At 44.3% G+C, this 18742-nt stretch overlaps 1 protein-coding gene across 9 annotated transcripts in view; it reads right to left on the bottom strand.

Moving 5' to 3' along the window:
* Positions 1-1571: 1571 nt before the first annotated feature.
* LOC140427200 (protocadherin alpha-C2-like) overlaps positions 1572-18742 on the bottom strand; it is a 224294-nt gene continuing 207123 nt past the window's right edge. For 6 of the 9 annotated variants that reach the window (XM_072512787.1, XM_072512789.1, XM_072512788.1 and 3 more), the window contains exon 2: positions 1572-2678. In XM_072512787.1, coding sequence (XP_072368888.1) covers positions 2529-2678 — 150 coding nt within the window. In that variant the 3' untranslated portion in view covers positions 1572-2528. Of the gene's footprint in view, positions 2679-16105; positions 18739-18742 lie in introns of those variants that run through there. The other 3 variants (XM_072512790.1, XR_011948405.1, XM_072512795.1) reach the window with 3 other exon arrangements.

The raw sequence follows: 18742 nt of genomic DNA, 5'->3' as shown, positions 1-18742 counted from the left end.
TCAACCAATTTCATAGCTGTGTCAATAATTTTCCCTCGCCCCGTAGGCTTCCACCTTTCTCAACAGTCCCTTTTGTGGGATTTCATCAAATGCCTTCTCGAAGTCCATATAAGTAACATACATAGCCAGTCCCCTGTCCCCTACCTCAATCACCTCTTCAAAAAATTCAATGCGATTTTCTCAGGCATGACTTTCCCTTCACGAATCAATGCTGCCACTCGTTGACTGACTGAAACATTTCGAGGTGTTCAGTTACCCCATCCCTGTTATAAAGTCCAGCAATTTCACCACCACAGATGTTTTGCTAACTGGTCTGTGATTCCCTGGTTTCCCCCTTACACCGTTCTTAAAAATGGGTTGACATGTGTAAATTTGCAATCCAGAGGGACGACTCTTTCATCTAGAGAATACTGAAAGATTAAAGTTTGCGCATTTGCAATGTGCTCCCCTACTTCCTTTCCTACCGTCTGAAGGAAACCGTCAAGTCCTTGGGGATTGTCACTCTTATTCAATTAGTTTGCTAATTACTGATGCTGTACTAACATTAATTTTATTAAGTTCCTGCCCTCTATCGTCTATTATCTTTTTAGGGACTTCCAGCAAGTTAGCCTAATTTCCAATTGTGAATAGTAAGGTAGAGTAACATGTCTGCCATTATCCCATGATCAATGACAATACCCTCCGTTTTCAGCTTTTTGTGGGCCTACATTACTCTTGATCACCTACTTTCCCTGAATATAATTCTACTAGCTCTTCTTATTGATTTTGATGTCCTGGCACGCTTCCTTCCATAATCCCTTTGAGTAGCTCTTATAAACCGATTTGTAACCATTTGCTGGTCTTTGTATCTATCCAATTTTTCCGGATCTGTGCTGTGTTTTGTATTTTTTTAGGCCCTTTATTTTAGTTTTATGCTGTCCCCAGCCTCTCTAATTGTCCGTGGCTGTTTCCTTTCTATGCAATGTCTTCATTCAGCAATACTCAAGTTGTGTACTACCAAACGACTACTTCATACTTTCATCACTGGACACTTGTCTTTCCTTTGCATGTCAATTAGAAGCAATTTTGACAACCAGCAGAGAAATAAAAGCTCTGTTGCTAAGGAATTGCAGCTGTGTCAATTACTCTATTGTCCTTTGTTTGTCTATTCCTAACCTTCTTATCAAAACCAGTATAAAGAATTGTTAAACATGTTTCTACTGTCTCATCATGAAATTGGTTTCCATCATAGATAGAGGTGGAATATCAATGTTTCAATTTATGAGGCAATGCATTCCGCTGCGTGAAAACAGCAAATATTTTCGATTTACTTTTAGCAATTTCGATTTCATTTCTAGTTGATATGTTATTAAAAGGGTAAAAGTTATACTTCATACATTTTATGACAGATGTTTTTAATACAGGTGAATGGTGATCGATTCTGTCCTCCAACATTACCACAACAAAATGTATGGTCTCAAAGATAACTAATCCCACATGTTTATGTTCCTTTATCAATGGAAATTTAAAGGAACGTTGTTTGATATCCCATTGCAGTTTGAATGGAGAGTAAAAAGGTACACGATGACAGATTTCTCTGAACCAGACTTCATTTATTTGGTAGATTGGATTCACTAACACCGAGATGCACTTTTCGAAACATTGACAATGCTATTTGCCATTACGGATGACTCTTTACGTACAGATGATGATATCGAATAAAGTAACACAGAAAAGTTAATGGACATAACCACAATCGAGTAAAAGCTTGAAACACATAGGTTAAAAGCAAACTTCAATGCACAAACAAGTACAGTAGCTTCAGAAGTACAGAAAGTGTCTAACACAGATCCAAAATTTCTTCCTGATAGCTCATTGCTGCCCTTCGTTCACAGGTGTACATTTCTTCCAGAACGGTGTCAATAGCTGTCTCCATTCCCGAGCTGTACGTGCAATATGTATTGCCTGCCATCATTTCGGTCTGTGATTCATTCATCGTTTTCATTCAGCTCTGTTCCATTCAACGATAACTATTTCCCCGTGCAGTGACGAGAAATAGAGGATGAATAATCCACCATAAATTGAGGTTCTAATCCAACCAGATAAATTCAGAATAATCGATTCGGATTTTTTTTTTAAACTAGGAGGTATTGTGGATTAGCAATAACCCGGTCAGGATGCATCTCATATGAGGGTTCTCTTTTCAGGATACGAAGACTATTAGGCCCATTGGACAGATGACATTCTTTCTCTTCAACATCCCAGAACATTCGAGGAAGGCTATGTACCTAACGAGAAATTCCCCTGGTTCATGCTTATGTGCAGGCTAAGATTATTCAGACACACGCCATCATGGCTCATTTGGGAAACATGCAATTCGACTGTACAATTGGACTTGATTCAACATGGTACACCACGAGATTGAAACTTGCATAATATTAATCAGGGAACTTAGGCAGTGTAAGCAGAACAAACATAATATTATCAACCTGCTCACCGCATTAACAAAAACACATTGTTTTGAGTCGTTCTGAATCCATTGCTAACTCTTAGAAGGCGCGCGAATGTATTTCGACGAGTCTTCTGGGATCAGGCCCAACGTCGTTTTTCTCAGAAGTGTACAACCCTATCCCATATTGTCCTGAAGAACATCTTTCAATGGCGGATTGCTCCAAATCCTGTTGTCGGGTCCCGTATATCTGAAAACAAAAATGAGAAAGCAAGTTTAGTGACATCCTTTCCTGCACACCTCTTCGAGCAAAACTGTGACGTTACTCTGTGAACAACACCGGTTATTTTCACATGTATTAACAAATATTTGCATATGCATGGGAAACATTGCACGAGTGAACGTTTAATTAAACCATACAAGTCACCTATTAACTTCCTAAATTACCTTACATTGCAGTGTAAATTTAATTATTGCATCGTGCATTTCGACTGAACAAGATTTTATTTACCTGAAATATTGTTCTAGTTGTTGGAAACCTGCTTTATAGGTGGATTGGAAGGTTTCACTGACGCAGCTGTTCACCCTTCTGGATGGAACTATAATTGATCATGTTAATGTTCAGTTTGATTTGACTCTCTTGTCTCCTGTTGTTCTCGCCATTTATACGGTCATATGGAGGGTAACTTCCTGGTATCAATTCCCATATTTTCTTTGCATTCAAGGTCGCCTCACAAACGTTACTTGAGCGCATATATGTCTATATGTAGTTGCAGCACAAAACAGAGACTTCAATCCAGATACGTAGTGTGCAAACTATATTTGCATCCGAACATACGGACTAGGAGCAGGAGTAGCCAATCGTCAAGTCTGCTCCGCCATTCAATAAGATCATGGCGGCTCTGCGGAAAACTTTAACCCCACATTCTTGCCTCCCGATAACTTATCAATCTCTTGATAATCAAGCATCTATCAAGCTCAGCAAAAAATATTAAAACGCGCTGCTTCCAATGCCTTTTGAGGAAGAGAGTTCCAGAGATTCACGACCATCTTCCCAGACAAAATACTGACGTATCTCTGTCTTAAATGCGCGACCATCTTTTTAACAGTGACCCCTAGTTCTACATTCTTCGACAAGAGGATACATCCTCTCCACGTTCATTCTGTCAATACCATACAGGATCTTAAACTCTAAGATCAAGTTGTATCTTATTTTTCTAAACACTCATGATTACAAAGATAACCTCTCCAAACTTTCCTCGTATGGCAACAAGCCCTTTCTTGGAATTAGCCGAGTAAACTTTCTCTGAACTGCTTCTAACGCATTGACATATTTACTTAAATAAAGAGGTCAATGTGTACATGTACCCCAATGTAGTCTCGCCAATGCCCTGTACTACTAAACCATAACCTCTATACTTTTGTGATTCATGCACCAGGATACTCAGATCCCCAAGCACCCCAGAGGTCTGCAACCTCTCATCATTCAAAAAAATAAGCTCCTTTTATATATTTCCTGGTAAAATGGACAATTACAATTCGCCCACATTATACTCGCTTTGCCAGAATTTTCCCACTCACTGATCCTATTTCTCTTCTTTCGTAGCCTCGTTACGTCAGTTCCAAAATGTACTTTCCTACCTATCTTTGCGTCATCAGCAGGTTTAGCGACCATGCCTTCAGTCCCTTCATCCAAATTATTTACATAAATTGTAAACAAATTGAGGCCCGAGCACTGATCATAGAATTTACAGTGCAGAAGGAGGCCATTCGGCCCATCGAGTCTGCACCGGCCGTTCGGAAGAGCACCCTACCGAAGCCCACTCCTCCCACACTATCCCCGTAACCCAGTAACCCCACCCAACCTTTTTGGTCACTAAGGGCAATTTAGCATGGCCAATCCACCTGACCTGCACATCTTTGGACTGCGGGAGGAAACCGGAGCACCCGGAGGAAACCCACGCAGACACGGGGCGAAAGTGCAAACTCAACACAGACAGTGATCCAAGCCGGGAATCGATCCTCGGACCCTGGAGCTGTGAAGCAACTGTCCTAACAACTGTGCGACCGTGACCCCCAGATGCCCGTGGCACAGCACACCTCTCATCCTGCCAAACTGAAACGTGCCCACGACGGAAACTCCATGTTTCCTGTTAGCTACCCAATCTTCGATCCAGGCCAATATGCTGTCCCCTACAGCATGAACTTTTATTTTACGCCAAAATCTTTGATGTGGCACCTTATCAAATGTCTTCTGGAAACCGAAGTACAATACATCCACTGGTTCCACTTTACCCACAGCACTCCTTCAAAAACTCCAATAAATTGGTTTGCCATGATTTCCATTGCACAAAATAAATCAGGTTATGCCCGATTGCCTTGAATGTTTCGATGTTCCCTGCTATAACAGATTTAATAATGTCTGCTAACATATTTCCTGTGTCAGATGTTCGGCTCGCCTTTAATTTCCTGGACAAGGTAGTCAAGAAAGCATACGGAATGCGTGTCTTCATTGGACGGGGCATCGAGTATAAAAACTGGCAAGTGGTGCTACAGTTGTGTAGAACCTTGGTAAGGCCGCACTTGGAATATTGCACACAATTCTGGTCGCCACACTAACAGAAGGTTGTGGAGGCTTTAGAGAGATTGCAGATGAGGTTTACCAGGATGATGCCTGGTCTGGGGGGCATTAGCTATGCGGAAAGGCTGAATAGACCCGGACTGTTCTGATTAGAACGAGGGAGGTTGTGGGGTGACCTGATAGAGGTCTACAAGATTATGAGGGGCGTGGAGAGAATCGATGGGCAGGCACTCTTTCACAGGGTTTAGGGGTCAGTCACCAGGGGGCATAGATTTAAGATCCGTGGGGCAAGGTTTAGAGCAGATGTGTGAGGCAGATTGTTTTACACAGAGGGTGATTACTGCCTGGAACGCGTTGCCAGGGGAGGTTATGGAAGCAGATACATTAACAACGTTCAAAAAACATCTCGACAAATACATGGATTGGATGGGTATAAAGGGATACGGTACTTGGAAGTGCTGAGGGTTTGGGCCTAGGGTGGTATAATGACCGGAGCAGGCTTGCAGGACCGAAGGGTCTGTTACTATGCTGTATTGTTCTTTGTTTCTGTTTTCTGTTTGCCTCCCTTTTTAAATAAAAGTACTCGATTTCCTAACTTATGATCTGATGGAACATTCCGCGAATCTATGGAGCTTTGGAAAACTAAAACGAATCCATCAACTATGTTATCAGCTGTTTTTATTTAATCAATTTATTGAATATGAGCGTCACTCGCTTGGCCAGCATTTATTGTGCATCCCTACTTGCCCTTCAGAAGATGGTGATGAGCTGCCTTCTGGAACCACTGCAGTTCCGAAGGTGCAGGTACAACCATGGCGCTGTTAGGGAGGAGCAGGGGATTTGTCAGCCCACAGTCAATTTGCTCAATATCGCTTCCCTGTTGATTCTAAATTTCCTGAGTTACTCCCCCCTTCCATTTTATGACCTTTAGCTATTCCAAGAATGTTACTGGTGTCATCTATAATGAAGCCGAATGCTAAATACCTGTTTATTCACCACCATAGCTTTATGTTCCATTATCAGTTCCCCAGCCGCACGTTCTCTCTGACCCGTGCTCAATTTGTCAGCTCTTTTCCTATTTAAATATCTGTAGGAACTCTTCCTGTCCACCTTCATATTACTGGATAGTTTGTTTCTCCTGCTCTAATTTTTTCTTCCTTATCAATTTTTTGTCATCCTTTCATGTTCTTTGTATTTTTCTAACCGTGTGACATGCCATGCGTCTTTGCGCAAATATGTGGTTTTACTTTCAATTTGATACTTCATGTACCTGTTGATTAAACACAGATGATGGGCCCGTCTCATGCAATTATTCTTCCTCATTGGTGTACATCTATTCGGAATATTCTGAAATGTCCCTTTAAATATCTGAGCTATCGCTGAAGCATATCTGGCAGTTCAGTTTAGGTAGCCTTCTCTACAAAATCATGAAATTTATGTTTATTGGTTCATGGGATATGGACGTTGCTGGCTGGGCGAAATTTCTTGTCCATCCCCAAGGACATTTAAGAGTCAACCACATTTCGGTGGATCTAGAGTCACATGGCGGCCAGACCATGTAAGGACTTCAAATTCCCTTCCCTAAAGGGCACTGTAAACCAGCTGGGTTGTTGCAGCAATCAACAATGGTTTCAACGTCCTCATTAGAAATTCAAATTTCATCAGATGCTATGGTAGGACACGAATCAGTTTCGCAGGCAGCACAGTGGTTAGCACTGTTGCTTCACAACGCCAGGGATCCGGATTCGATTCCCGGCTTGTGTCACTGTCTGTGCGTTGTATGCACATTCTCCTCGGCGTGGGTTTCCTCCGGGTGCACCGGTTTCCTCCCGCAAGTCCCGAAAGATGTGCTTGTTATTTGAATTGGGCATTCTGAATTCTCGTTCGGTGTACCTGAACAGGCTCCGGAGTGTGACGACGGGGGGATTTTCACAGTAACGTCATTGTAGCGTTAATGTAAGCCTACTTTTGACACTAATGAAGATTATTATGAAAGAATCTCTGGGTTTCGAGTCCATTTACAATGTCTCCACACCACTGCCGCCCCAAGTTTGAATTATGTTGGCACTTTTCGTCCCTCGTGCCAGATTCCAGCATGTTATTGAGCCGCTGCAACATACCTTGACGAGGAAGAATGAAACCCAATCGTCAGGGTCCATATAGGTACCAGAGTCATAAGTTGTACGAGCAATGTAGTCTTGCAGGAAGTGCATAGTGCTCAGAAACAAAGCCGAAAACAGAACTTGCAAGGTAGTTATCACCAGATTATTTTTGGTGCCATGTGCTCGATGCGCAGGAATAGGATAACAGAACATATGAATCCGTGGATGATGCAGAGTGGAAGGTTTGTATTTCTGGAAGTTTGGGAAAGCATAGGGGGAGAAAGGACCTGCAGGGTGATTGCGCTACACCTCAACTGAACCAGAACCAATATCTCTGCAGGCCCATTTGCTAGTTTTATTGGGAATGTTCAAACTATCTTGTCAAGGATGTGGCGACCAGGAAATATTATCGTGGTGAGACAAGGTGCACATATAATTAGGTGGAGCAGTTGGGACAAGAATGGTAAATAATGTTTTGTTAGGTTCAGTCAGAGTGAGAGTGAATGGAGTAAATTCGAAATTATTTTTACTGTCCATGGAGCTGAATGTATGGGTTATGGTAAATCAGATTGGTGATCGTCAGGCATAGATAACTACGTGGGTCGATGAGGCGCGGGTTGTAACAGAGACCTGGTTCAGAAAGGGTAGAACTGTATACTAAATGTTCCTCCTGGACACAAGGCCTTCAGAAAAGAGCGGGAAGAAAATAAATTAGATTACATAGATGTTCTGATTAAGGAGATCATTACGGACTAGAGAGGGAGGATATCCTACAGAAGTCAAGGACAGAATCCAATAAAGGTGTGATTACACGCCTGGATGAATTCTATCAGCCACCATATAGTGGCAATGGTAGAGTAGATCGAATTTGCAAGGAATTTACAGAATTATGCAATAAGTAGAGTGTAGTCATAATGGCGAAGTTTAATAATCATAATATAGACACGGGTGGGAATATGTACAGGGTAGAGTGGGTGACAGTTTATGATCTGTTTCCATATGAATTTTCCAAAGCAGTGTGTTCCAGTCCCAACGAAGAAGGAAAATAGGATTCTAGGCAATGACCTGAATCAGGTGAATCAAGTTGGGGTTTTTTCAGACGACAACAGTCATAGTATCATAATGTTGCAGTTAGGTATTGAAAAATATGCGGAGCAATAGAGAGTAAGAGGAAGTAATTGGAAGAAGCCTAAGTTCCGTGGGATAAGAATTGATCTGGCCCAAGTAAATTGGAATCAAAGATTAGACTCCAACGACTTCCAATGGCGGGATGTGCTGAGCTGACGCAGGAAAGGTGGCTTTCCTCTTGGAAACTTGGAATTAGGCACATTAAACCCTAAAAGCGGTCACGAAACCACCTAAAACCCCCTCCCCCTCCCCCGAAACCAGCACAATAGCAGGAATATGCCCTCAATCCAGCCTAAGGGCCGAAAACGTGGTAAAACCAGTCGGAAACAGGAGAGATAGATAGAGATGGCGGACACGTGGAACGAGGCGGAATGGGACATCGCTGAACGAGCCGGATTGCAGACACCAATGCTGGCCTACCCGCCAATAACCATTGGGTGGACCGTCTAACCCAGGAGCTCCTTAAACATACTGAAGCCATTGAAAAGGAAATTTTGGTGACGGTGAAGTCGATGTTTGTGGATGCCATGTCTCCCTTCAAGGAGGTGTTGGACAGGATAGAGTGGGGACTGAAGACGCAAGAGACGACGGTGCGGGAGCTCGAGAAGAAGGCGATATGCCAGTGTGACAGGAACGCCTCATTGGACGTGGAGGTGGCAAGGCTGATGGCGACCTGGAGTGCTCAAGGGGAACGTGGTGGATCAAGAGAGCCGGTCATGCCACCAGAATCTGTGAATGATGGGTCTGTCAGACGGAACCGAGGGCAGAAACCCCTCGTATGTGGCATGAATGGAGACGAAAACTTACCCAGAGCCCAAGACGTGGACAGGGCCCATAGCTCACTCGGCTGTGACCAAAAACAGTGGAAGCACCGGAGGCCATCATTACCAAGATCCACCGGTTCCATGAAAAGGAACAGATCATGAATTGGGCAAGACACACGCAGTCTTGCAAATGGGAAGGGCACACGATCCGAGCCCACCAGGACATTCGGGCGGACCTGGCCAAGCGTCGGGCCAAATTCAATGCAGCCAAAACAACTTTGTTTAAAAGCAAGGTCCAGTTTGGGACTTTGTACCCTGCCAAACTGTGGGGAACCTACCAGAATAAGGAACATTGTTTTACCACACCAGGCGAAGCAGTTGCTCTTGTTCATAAGCAGGGGCTGAGGAAGCAACAGGAACAGTAATAATGGACGTTAATGAACAATTGTGCGGGATAACGTTGCCTTGCTTTCCCATGAATGTAAGTCCTGGGAAGGAGGGGGAGATGACAGAAAGGTACCAGAACGGGGAGGGGGAAGGGTGGAGGAACACTTCGGCAACGGTACGGAGGGAGGGTGGGGGGGGGGGGGGCATATTTCTCAATAACAGGACACATTCACCACGGTAAGGATGGTTAAGGACCTGGGGGGGGGGGGGGGGGGCGATGATATATCATGGTGAGCGGTGACCTGGAAAGGGCACCGGTGGTGCTGGAAAACATATATGGCCTAACTGGAAAGATGCTGACCTTATAAAGAAATCCATGGCAGAAATTCCCGAAGTAGGCTCCCACCGATTCATTATGGGGGCGCACTTCAACTGCATGCATGACCCACAGATCCAACCCAAATCGGGAAACAGTCAAACATGGCGAGAGAACTGAGCGCCTTTATAGTGCAGATGAATGCAGTGGACCCGTGGAGGTTCACACACCCGAGGTAGAAGGAGTTCTTCTTCCAGGTCCGCAAGGTCGATACCAGAATTGACTTCATTGTAGTGGGCATATTAGTGCTTCCAGGAGATGTAGAAACGGAATACACCACAGTGGTAATCTCTGACCATGCTCCACACCACGTGGATGTGCGGTTGAAGACGAACGGCCGCAATTCCTCCATGCAGGCTGCTCAATGAACAACAGAATGAACTGCAAGTACTGCCAGTACTGGCTGCAGAATAAACAAAACCATCTCCTCCACAATAGTCCTCAATACCGGGACCCCGCAAGGCTGCGTACTTAGCCTCCTACTCTACTCCCTGTACACACACGACTGCGTGGCAAAAGTTGGTTCCAACTCCATCTTCAAGTTTGCTGACGATACGACCATCGTGGGCTGGATCTCGAATAACGACGAGTCAGAATACAGGAGGGAGATTGAGAAGTTTTTGGAGTGGTGCAGCGACAACAATCTCTCCCTCAATTACAGCAACACTAAAGAGCTGGCCATTGACTTCAGGAAGCAAAGTACTGTCACACCCCTGTCAGCATCAACGGGGCTGAGGTGGAGATGGTTAGCAGTTTCAAATTCCTAGGGGTGCACATCTCCAAAAATCTGTCCTGGCCCACCCACGTCGATGCCACCACCAAGAAAGCACAACAGCGCCTATACTTCCTCAGGAAACTAAGGAAATTTGGCATGTCCACATTAACCCTTCCCAACTTTTACAGATGCACCATAGAAAGCATCCCATCTGGCTGTATCACAGCCTGGTATGGCAACTACTCGGCCCAGGACCGCAAGAAACTTCAGAGAGTCGTGAACACTGCCCAGTCCATCACACGAACCTGCCTCCCTTCCATTGACTCAATCTACACCTCCCGCTGCCTGGGGAAAGCGGGCAGCATAATCAAAGGCCCCTCCCACCCGGCTTACTCACTCTTCCAACTTCTTCCATCGGGCAGGAGATACAGAAGTCTGAGGACACGCACAAACAGACCCAAAAACAGCTTCTTCCCCGCTGTTACCAGAGTCCTAAATGACCCTCTTATGGACTGACCTCGTTAACACTACACCCTATATGCTTCATCCGATGCCGGTGCTTATGTAGTTACATTGTACACCTTGTGTTGCCCTATTATGTATTTTCTTGTATTCCTTTTCTTCCCATGTACTTAATGATCTGTTGAACTGCTCGCAGAAAAATACTTTTCACTGTACCTCGGTACACATGACAATAAACAAATTCAACCACTGTCCTCCTCGCCAATAAGGCATTCTGTTAAAGGCTATCACAAGCCATCGATGGGTGTGTAACCTGCAAGCAGAATGAGGTGGTCTCACCCTCCACATTCTGGGATGCACTGAAGTCATTGATAAGGGAGGAGATTGTTGCACGCAGGCGCTCAAAGATCAGAAGGAGAGGGCGACGAGGCAATAGTTTGTGGACTCCATGCTGGAGATGGATCAGTCATACCCCACGGCCTGGATCGTGGAAATACTGGCAGAGAGGAAAAACTGCAAATGGATCTTGATCTGCTCCCCACCGGGAAAGCAGTGAATCAGCTCTGCCAGACACGGAGACCCTTCTGTGAACAGGGAGAGAAGGTCAGTTTTCTGCTGGATCACCAGCTGAGAAAGCAGGCAGCCACGAGGGAGATAGCACAGTTAAAAGACAGCAACAGCAACTAGTCGCAGCCCCAGACGAAATTAATGAGACCTTTGTGACTTTCTACCGAGAGCTGTATATTTTCGAACGCCGAGAGTAGGACTCGGATATGTCCTTAATGGACTGGACATACCGGTCGTGGGGGAGGAAAAGAGTCGGGGCCTGGAAGCACCGTGAGAACTGGGAGACTATTACCTCCATGCAGGCGGGAAAGACGCCAGGGCCAGATAGATTCACTGCGGACTTCTACAAAAGATCTGTGCCAGCCGTGGCCTCACACCTGCAGGAGAAGTTTGTTGACTCGGTATCAAAGGGAAACCTGCGACCAAAGCTGGCACAGACCTTGATATCATTGATCCCCAAAAAGGTCAAAGACCCAACAGAGTGCGAGTCATACAGAACCAGCTCACTCCGTAATATTGACACAAAGATCTTGGTGAATACCCTGGCTCGGCAACTGGTGAGTTGAGTGCCAGAGGTAGTCACGGAACATCAGCTGGGTTGGGGGCGGGGTGGGGGGGGGGGGGGAGGCGGGGGCGGGAGCAGAGCTAGTGAGGCTGCCATTCAAGCTGGTCCGGACCAAATTCTGATACCTGGGGATCCAAATAGTCCATGACTGGACATGTATCCACAAATGGAACCTGAGGAGTCTAGTGGAGGAGGTAACCATGGACCTACAGATGTAGGATGCACAAATGCTCTCTCTGATGGGGAGAGTGCACCTGTTCAAAATGAACGTTATGCCACGGTTCCTTTTCCTATTCAGATCCCTCCAACGTTGCGAGACCTGTTTGTAACCATCAACCAATAAAATAGGGACACACACACACACACACTAAAGCAGAGCAGAAAACAAGGACGGGGGGGGGAGCGGGCGGGGGTGGGGGGGGGGGGGGGGAGGACATGGGAGACTCCCAAACAGGAACCCCCATAACTAGATAAAAATTCCCTTTCATTGGAGTACAGCTAGCCATAGACCCCACGTGACCAAGAGGGCAGACCTTGGCTGTCTCGATGGCCCAGCTTGCAATCAGCTGTCCTTTTTCTGTAAATGTTTTCCCTTTCTTTTGTAGCTGTCTCGACTAGTTTTTGATCTTAGTAAACCCACCCTGTACGATCAGTTATCTATGTATGATAATCGAAATTAGTGTCGTTGTTGAAATTTGTGTTGATACATGTGTTGGTTTTTTCTTACTCAGTAACTTTGGATATAAATTGTAAAAAATCCAATAAAATATTTTTCAAAAAAAAGATTCGACTACAACTCTGTAATGGAACAAAATACAGCGCAGGTGTGGTTGAGGTATAAAGACGGAAATGGTAGGAGAGACAAATGTAGAATCTCTTGGGAAATGACATTGATAGAAAGTAAGTTTCATCAGGGAAAACAACAGACGTCACGTGGATTATACAACTGAGAACCTGACTGAATATAAAGTCATTGGAGGGAAATTAGTAAAGAATTATGAGAAGCAAATAGAAAGTGTGAAAAAAATGGCAGCTGTCACAAAACGGATTCCAAAAGTCTTCTTTGCCATACAAATAATAACTAGGTGGTAAAAGAAGACATTAGGGAGTAAAAAAGGGCAAATGCGTGGAGGCCTCGGGTATGGCTGAAGTAATAAATAAAGGCTGTGCACTTTACCAAAGAAGAAGATTATTCACAAGTCATGGCGAAAGAGGAGCAGGTTGAGTCACAGGATGGGCAAACAATTGCTGAAGAGGAAATTCTGCATTGGTTAGAGGTGCTGAAAATTCATAAAGCCACATCAGCCAGATGTGATGCATCCAAGAATACAGAAGCAAGTACGGCTGGAAATTATGGAGGCAGTGACCATAATCCAAGGTTCGGGGTGGTGTCAGTAGACTGTAGAATTGGAAATGATCGCCTTCATTCAGAAAACGTGTGTGAGGATAAGCCCAGCAACTCCTGGCCATTCTGTTCAGCCTGGGTAGTGAAAATGTTTTTAGAAGTGATAATTCGGAGCAAAGTTAACAGTCATTTCAACAAATGAGAATTAATCAAAGGAAGGCTGCAGGGGCTTTTTGAGGATGTTAAATCGTATGTTACTAACTTTCTGAAGATTTGTTTTGATGAGGTATCAGAGCGAGCGAAGAGGCATCATGCAGTTGTGTAACATACATGGTCTTGCAAAAGGCACTTGATAAACTGCCACATAACTTCGTTAGCAGGAAAATTAAGGGTAAGCACGTTGGTTCAATGAGTTTGGCATAAAACATAGCTCTGACTGTGACTTGGCGACAAGAATAGGTTTTGGAACTCTACCCAACAGAACTGTGGGAACACCTCCACCACAGCAACTACAGCCTTTCAAGAAGATGGTTCCGCACCATGTTCTCAAGTAGGAATTTGCAACATATGCTGGGATTCCGAGCAGTGCTTACATCTCAAGCATTAATTCGAATAACATTTTAATTATATTATAATACCTTATGATTTAACGTTCTGACTCAACTTGTTCATTTTTGTTTCAAATGTCGGATCTTCATGGAACAGGTGTTCCTGGATTTTTAACGTGTCACTTATTTTTAGGAAAAGCGTCTAGATTAACTTTAGGGTTGTTAGGCTTGCCCAGCTTTCTAATTTACCCATCTTACTACAATGGCATTCTTGTAGTAGACTGAATGATGGATTTGTGGTTAGACAGTTCGGGTTACATTTTCTGGATCCCATACCAGATGTGAAACCAATGTGGAACTTTGGATGAGACAGGTTATGTTAATTTTACATTGGATGCGCATCGTATTCTGAACTGATGCTGCGCCAATAGAGCATGACAATAAACGTAGGTTATTTTTTAATAGCGGACCCGTTGTTTTTTATAGATAGACGCTCACAGCACAGAAGGAGGCCATTCGGCCCACGGTGTCCATACCGGTTGACAAATATCTGACTACTATCATCCCATGTTTCGACGCTTGGCCCAGAGCCCTGGGGAATACAGCAATGCAAGTGAATATCTAAATACTTCTTAAACGTTACGAGAGTTCCAGGCTCCACCGCCTTTTCAGGTATTGAGCTTCAAAATCCACCGCCCTCTTTTATCTTCCACTCCACTCTTAATTTAAATCTACGCTCTTTGATTATTGCCCCGTAATAATGGAAAATTGATTTCATATCATCCTGTCTATGCCCTTCCTTACATTACAGATGTCCTGTCAAACTTTTCTGCTGCATGGAAAGCAGCCCCAGCCAACCAATCTCTCCACATAACTCCGATCCTCCAGCTCAGACAGCAACCTGATAAGTCTCCTCTGCATCTTCTCTAGTGCAATTCAATCCTTCCTATTGTGTCGTGACCAGAACTGCGCACATCACTCCATCTGTGGCCGAACCAACGTTTTATACGGTTCCAGCATGACCTACCTGCTCTTGTATTCTATGATTCGGTTAATAAAGGCAATCGACCCATGTCTCTTCCTAGCCCCCTCATCTGCCTGCCCTGCCGCCTTCATGGATCTATGGATATGCTGTTAACGTTTGTTATTCATACAGACAGTGGCTTACCTTTATCTATATTGATGTAAATCTATCAATTCTCAAGCTGACTGGCTAATTGGCCTCTGATTCCCTGAATAATATTTTGTTAAATATCTTTTGTTCTGTAATATGTTCGGAAAACGTTACTTTTTTAAAAATTACAAATGCTAATAATAATAATCGCTTATTGTCACAAGTAGGCTTCAGTGAGGTTAATGTGAAAACCCCCAATACATGTATAGGGTGTGGAAGTCGCTGGCTGCGTCAGGATTTATTGTCCATCCCTAATTGCCCTTGAGAAGGAATGTAATAATACAGCCATTCGTGTCGTTCCACGAACTATGGAGAAGAATTTCTACAAGAATAATTTCAAAGCTTCTGGAAACAAACAGATGCTTAAGAAACATCATTGATTCATGTTCCACAAGTAGACACATTTTCCCTGCCACTGTTTGCTTATCTCGAAGGGTAACATACAATGGATGTTGGGCATCCAAAATAAAGGCAATATTTTCTGGAAATACTGGAAAATCTGGCAGCATGTTTGGAAAGTGAAACAGAGGCAAAACGACCAGAGAGGACATGAGGAAAACGCAATTACACAGCCTGTTGTTAATATATATATTGCATTGCCCAATAGAATGTTGAAGCGAATGCTAAAGCAGCTCGGGGCTGGTTTAGCACAGGGCTAAATCGCTGGCTTTGAAAGCATACCAAGGCAGGCCAGCAGCACGGTTCAATTCCCGTACCAGCCTCCCCGAAAAGGTGCCAGAATGTGGCGACTCGGGGCTTTTCACAGTAACTTTATTTGAAGCCTACTTGTGACAATATGCGATTTTCATTTCATTTCAACTTGGCAGAATCTGGCATTTTTCTTTGCTGTCAAGACTAAGCAATACCATCTAGTTTTTTTCAATACGATCACCAATTCTGCCACTGTTAGGTATGAGGTTATATGCCATCCATGTATTCTGAAAGATTTGAAGCAGGGCTCACCTCTCGGGTCTCCACACTTCCCTTAATTGCAGAATTCTGTGTTTTTTCATTTTCTTGCGACACACACGACCCTGTCTTGGTATTAATCATTGGTGTAGCAGGGCCATGCAGTTGTAGAAACATAAAATCACTTATGGTTGGGTCTGGGCACAATTCGTACTGAACCGTTTGAGGGAGTGTGTCGCTTTCGTAAGCCCCTGTAAAATCTGCCGGTGGGTGAATATTACCACCAGGCTGATGAATTCCATGCCGCGCATCCTTCTGTATTAATATGGGCCAAGAACAACTGCAGTCATGCATTCCATCTCTGCCTCTGTGGATCTTCATTGCGAGAATTATAATAGCGATTAGGAAAATCAACGAAATGGCAGCAAAAGATATAATCAAATAACGCCTTAAATCGGACGTCCACGGTTCCGAATTCCCCAAGAGGCCGAAAGTTGATGCATGTTCTGTATTACTCTCCAACACGGATAACGTGATGCTGGCTGTTGATGAAAGGGATGGCTTTCCGTTGTCCCTGACCAAAATGAGGAGTTTCTGTTGAGGTAAATCTCTGAGTCCAAAACGCCGGATAGTCCAGATTTCCCCGGTCTCCCGGGATACGGTAAACATGCTTTCATTATTTGGTTGCAGTAGTTGATAGAAAAGGTGTGAGTTCTGCCCAGAATCTGCATCGGTGGCCGTAACTTTCGCAACTAAGTAACCCGGGTCAGCGGATCGAGGCATTGTCTCCTCTGCTTTAGACCCTCCACTTGTCAAGGGCGATACGATCACAGGGGCATTGTCATTCTGATCTACGATGATCACATTGACTGTTACGTTTTCGCTGAGCGGAGGGGATCCAGAATCCTTTACTTGCACAAAAAGCTGAAAACTTTTCATTTGTTCGTAATCAAACGAGCGGCGAGCAGACATCACACCGGTGGCTGAATTGATTGAGGCGAACGTCGGCGCCGCAAAGCCATTTACCGGGTCATCAATAATGGAATATAACAGATTGGCATTCTCGTCAAAATCTGCATCTAAGGCTGACACCGAACCAATAGACGCGCCGATTCGGTTATTCTCTGTTACATACATAACAAAGGAAGGCTTCGTAAAGTGGGGTGGGTTATCATTCACATCTGAGACATGAATATGGATGGTTTTATGATTCGTGAGCGGAGGTGACCCCCTGTCACGGCAGGTGATTGTAATGTTGTACTCAGACACTTTTTCACGATCGAGGTGACCAGCAAGCACTACTGTGTAGTAGTTAAGGAAAGATTTATCAAGATTGAAGGGAATATTTTGAGAGATATAACAGTGAACATTTCCCCTTTCTTCAGAATCCTGATCTGTTACTTTTAAAAGTGCGACAGGGGTTTTGGGAGGAGCGTCCTCTGGGATCGGACCTGAATTTGAAGTCACTGTTATTTCAGGAGCGTTATCATTGATATCCAGGACCTTTATAAGGACCGTACAGTATGCTGGCACAGCATGTGGACCTCTGTCCAAAGCTTGCACTGAAATTTCATAATCCTTTGTCTCCTCAAAGTCCACAATGCCTTTCACGCCAATTTCTCCGCTTTGCGAATTTACCCGAAACAGGCTCCGCAATCTTCCTGGGGTTCGATCGCTGAGAGAATAGGCGATCTCACCATTCAGGCCTTCATCTACATCATTGGCAGTTACTTTCGCTATCACAGAACCCTTCGGCACATTTTCCGTCGTGGTGACCTCATACACGGTCTGTTCGAAAACGGGAGCATTATCGTTCACATCAGATACATTGATAAGAATGTGGGTGGTCCCGGATTTTTCAGGGGTGCCGCCATCAATTGCAGTCAGCGTTAGCTGATGGGTTGCCTGCTGTTCGCGGTCAAGAGGCTTTTGAAGTATTAACTCTGGGATGACAGTGTGTGTCTGACTTGATTTTAAGTCTAAAATAAAGTGCTCACTTTCGCTGAGTTGGTAGGTCCGGACACCGTTGGTTCCAGCATCCGGATCAAGCGCGCTCTGCAGTTGAAAGCGCGCTCCGGCTGACACATATTCGGAGATTTGAAAATGGAACTCGTTTTTCTGGAAGACGGGTGGATTGTCATTTATGTCGAGAATCTCAACTTCCACGCGATATAGCTTTAATGGATTTTCTACCACAGCTTCCAACATCAGCACACACCCGAGGCTTTGAGCACAAATCTCTTCCCTGTCTACTGTCTCTTTTATGCTCAATATTCCAGTCTTTAAATTGACGTCCAGATATTGCCGTTTATACTCCGATACAACCCGAAACCCACGCAATGAGAGCTGGTTCACATCTAACCCCAGGTCCTTCGCAATGTTTCCAACAACAGAACGGATCGTTAATTCTTCAGGAATTGAGTATCGAATGATTCCGGAAACTGAGTGTGTGATATAAACCAACATTAAATAAAAGACGCGCCAGTGTGTCCGACGGCAGTTTAACGTGTAGGCCATGCTTGGATGAATGTTCTGCAATTCTAACTGCCGGAGTCTGGGATTAATTGTTCGGCGTTTGCTGTGTTTCGCATCTATTTGTTAATTTCTCTGGTTTCCTGATGAACAGTTATGTTTAGCGTGTGCCGTCCAGCTGACTTTCTTTGTCAAAATCCCCGAAAACATTTGTACAAA

Source organism: Scyliorhinus torazame, chromosome 7 (genome assembly GCF_047496885.1).
Source record: "Scyliorhinus torazame isolate Kashiwa2021f chromosome 7, sScyTor2.1, whole genome shotgun sequence".
Taxonomy (NCBI): Eukaryota; Metazoa; Chordata; class Chondrichthyes; order Carcharhiniformes; family Scyliorhinidae; genus Scyliorhinus; species Scyliorhinus torazame.
Note: the sequence above shows the minus strand (reverse complement) of the source record. Positions and strands in the feature narration are given on the sequence as shown.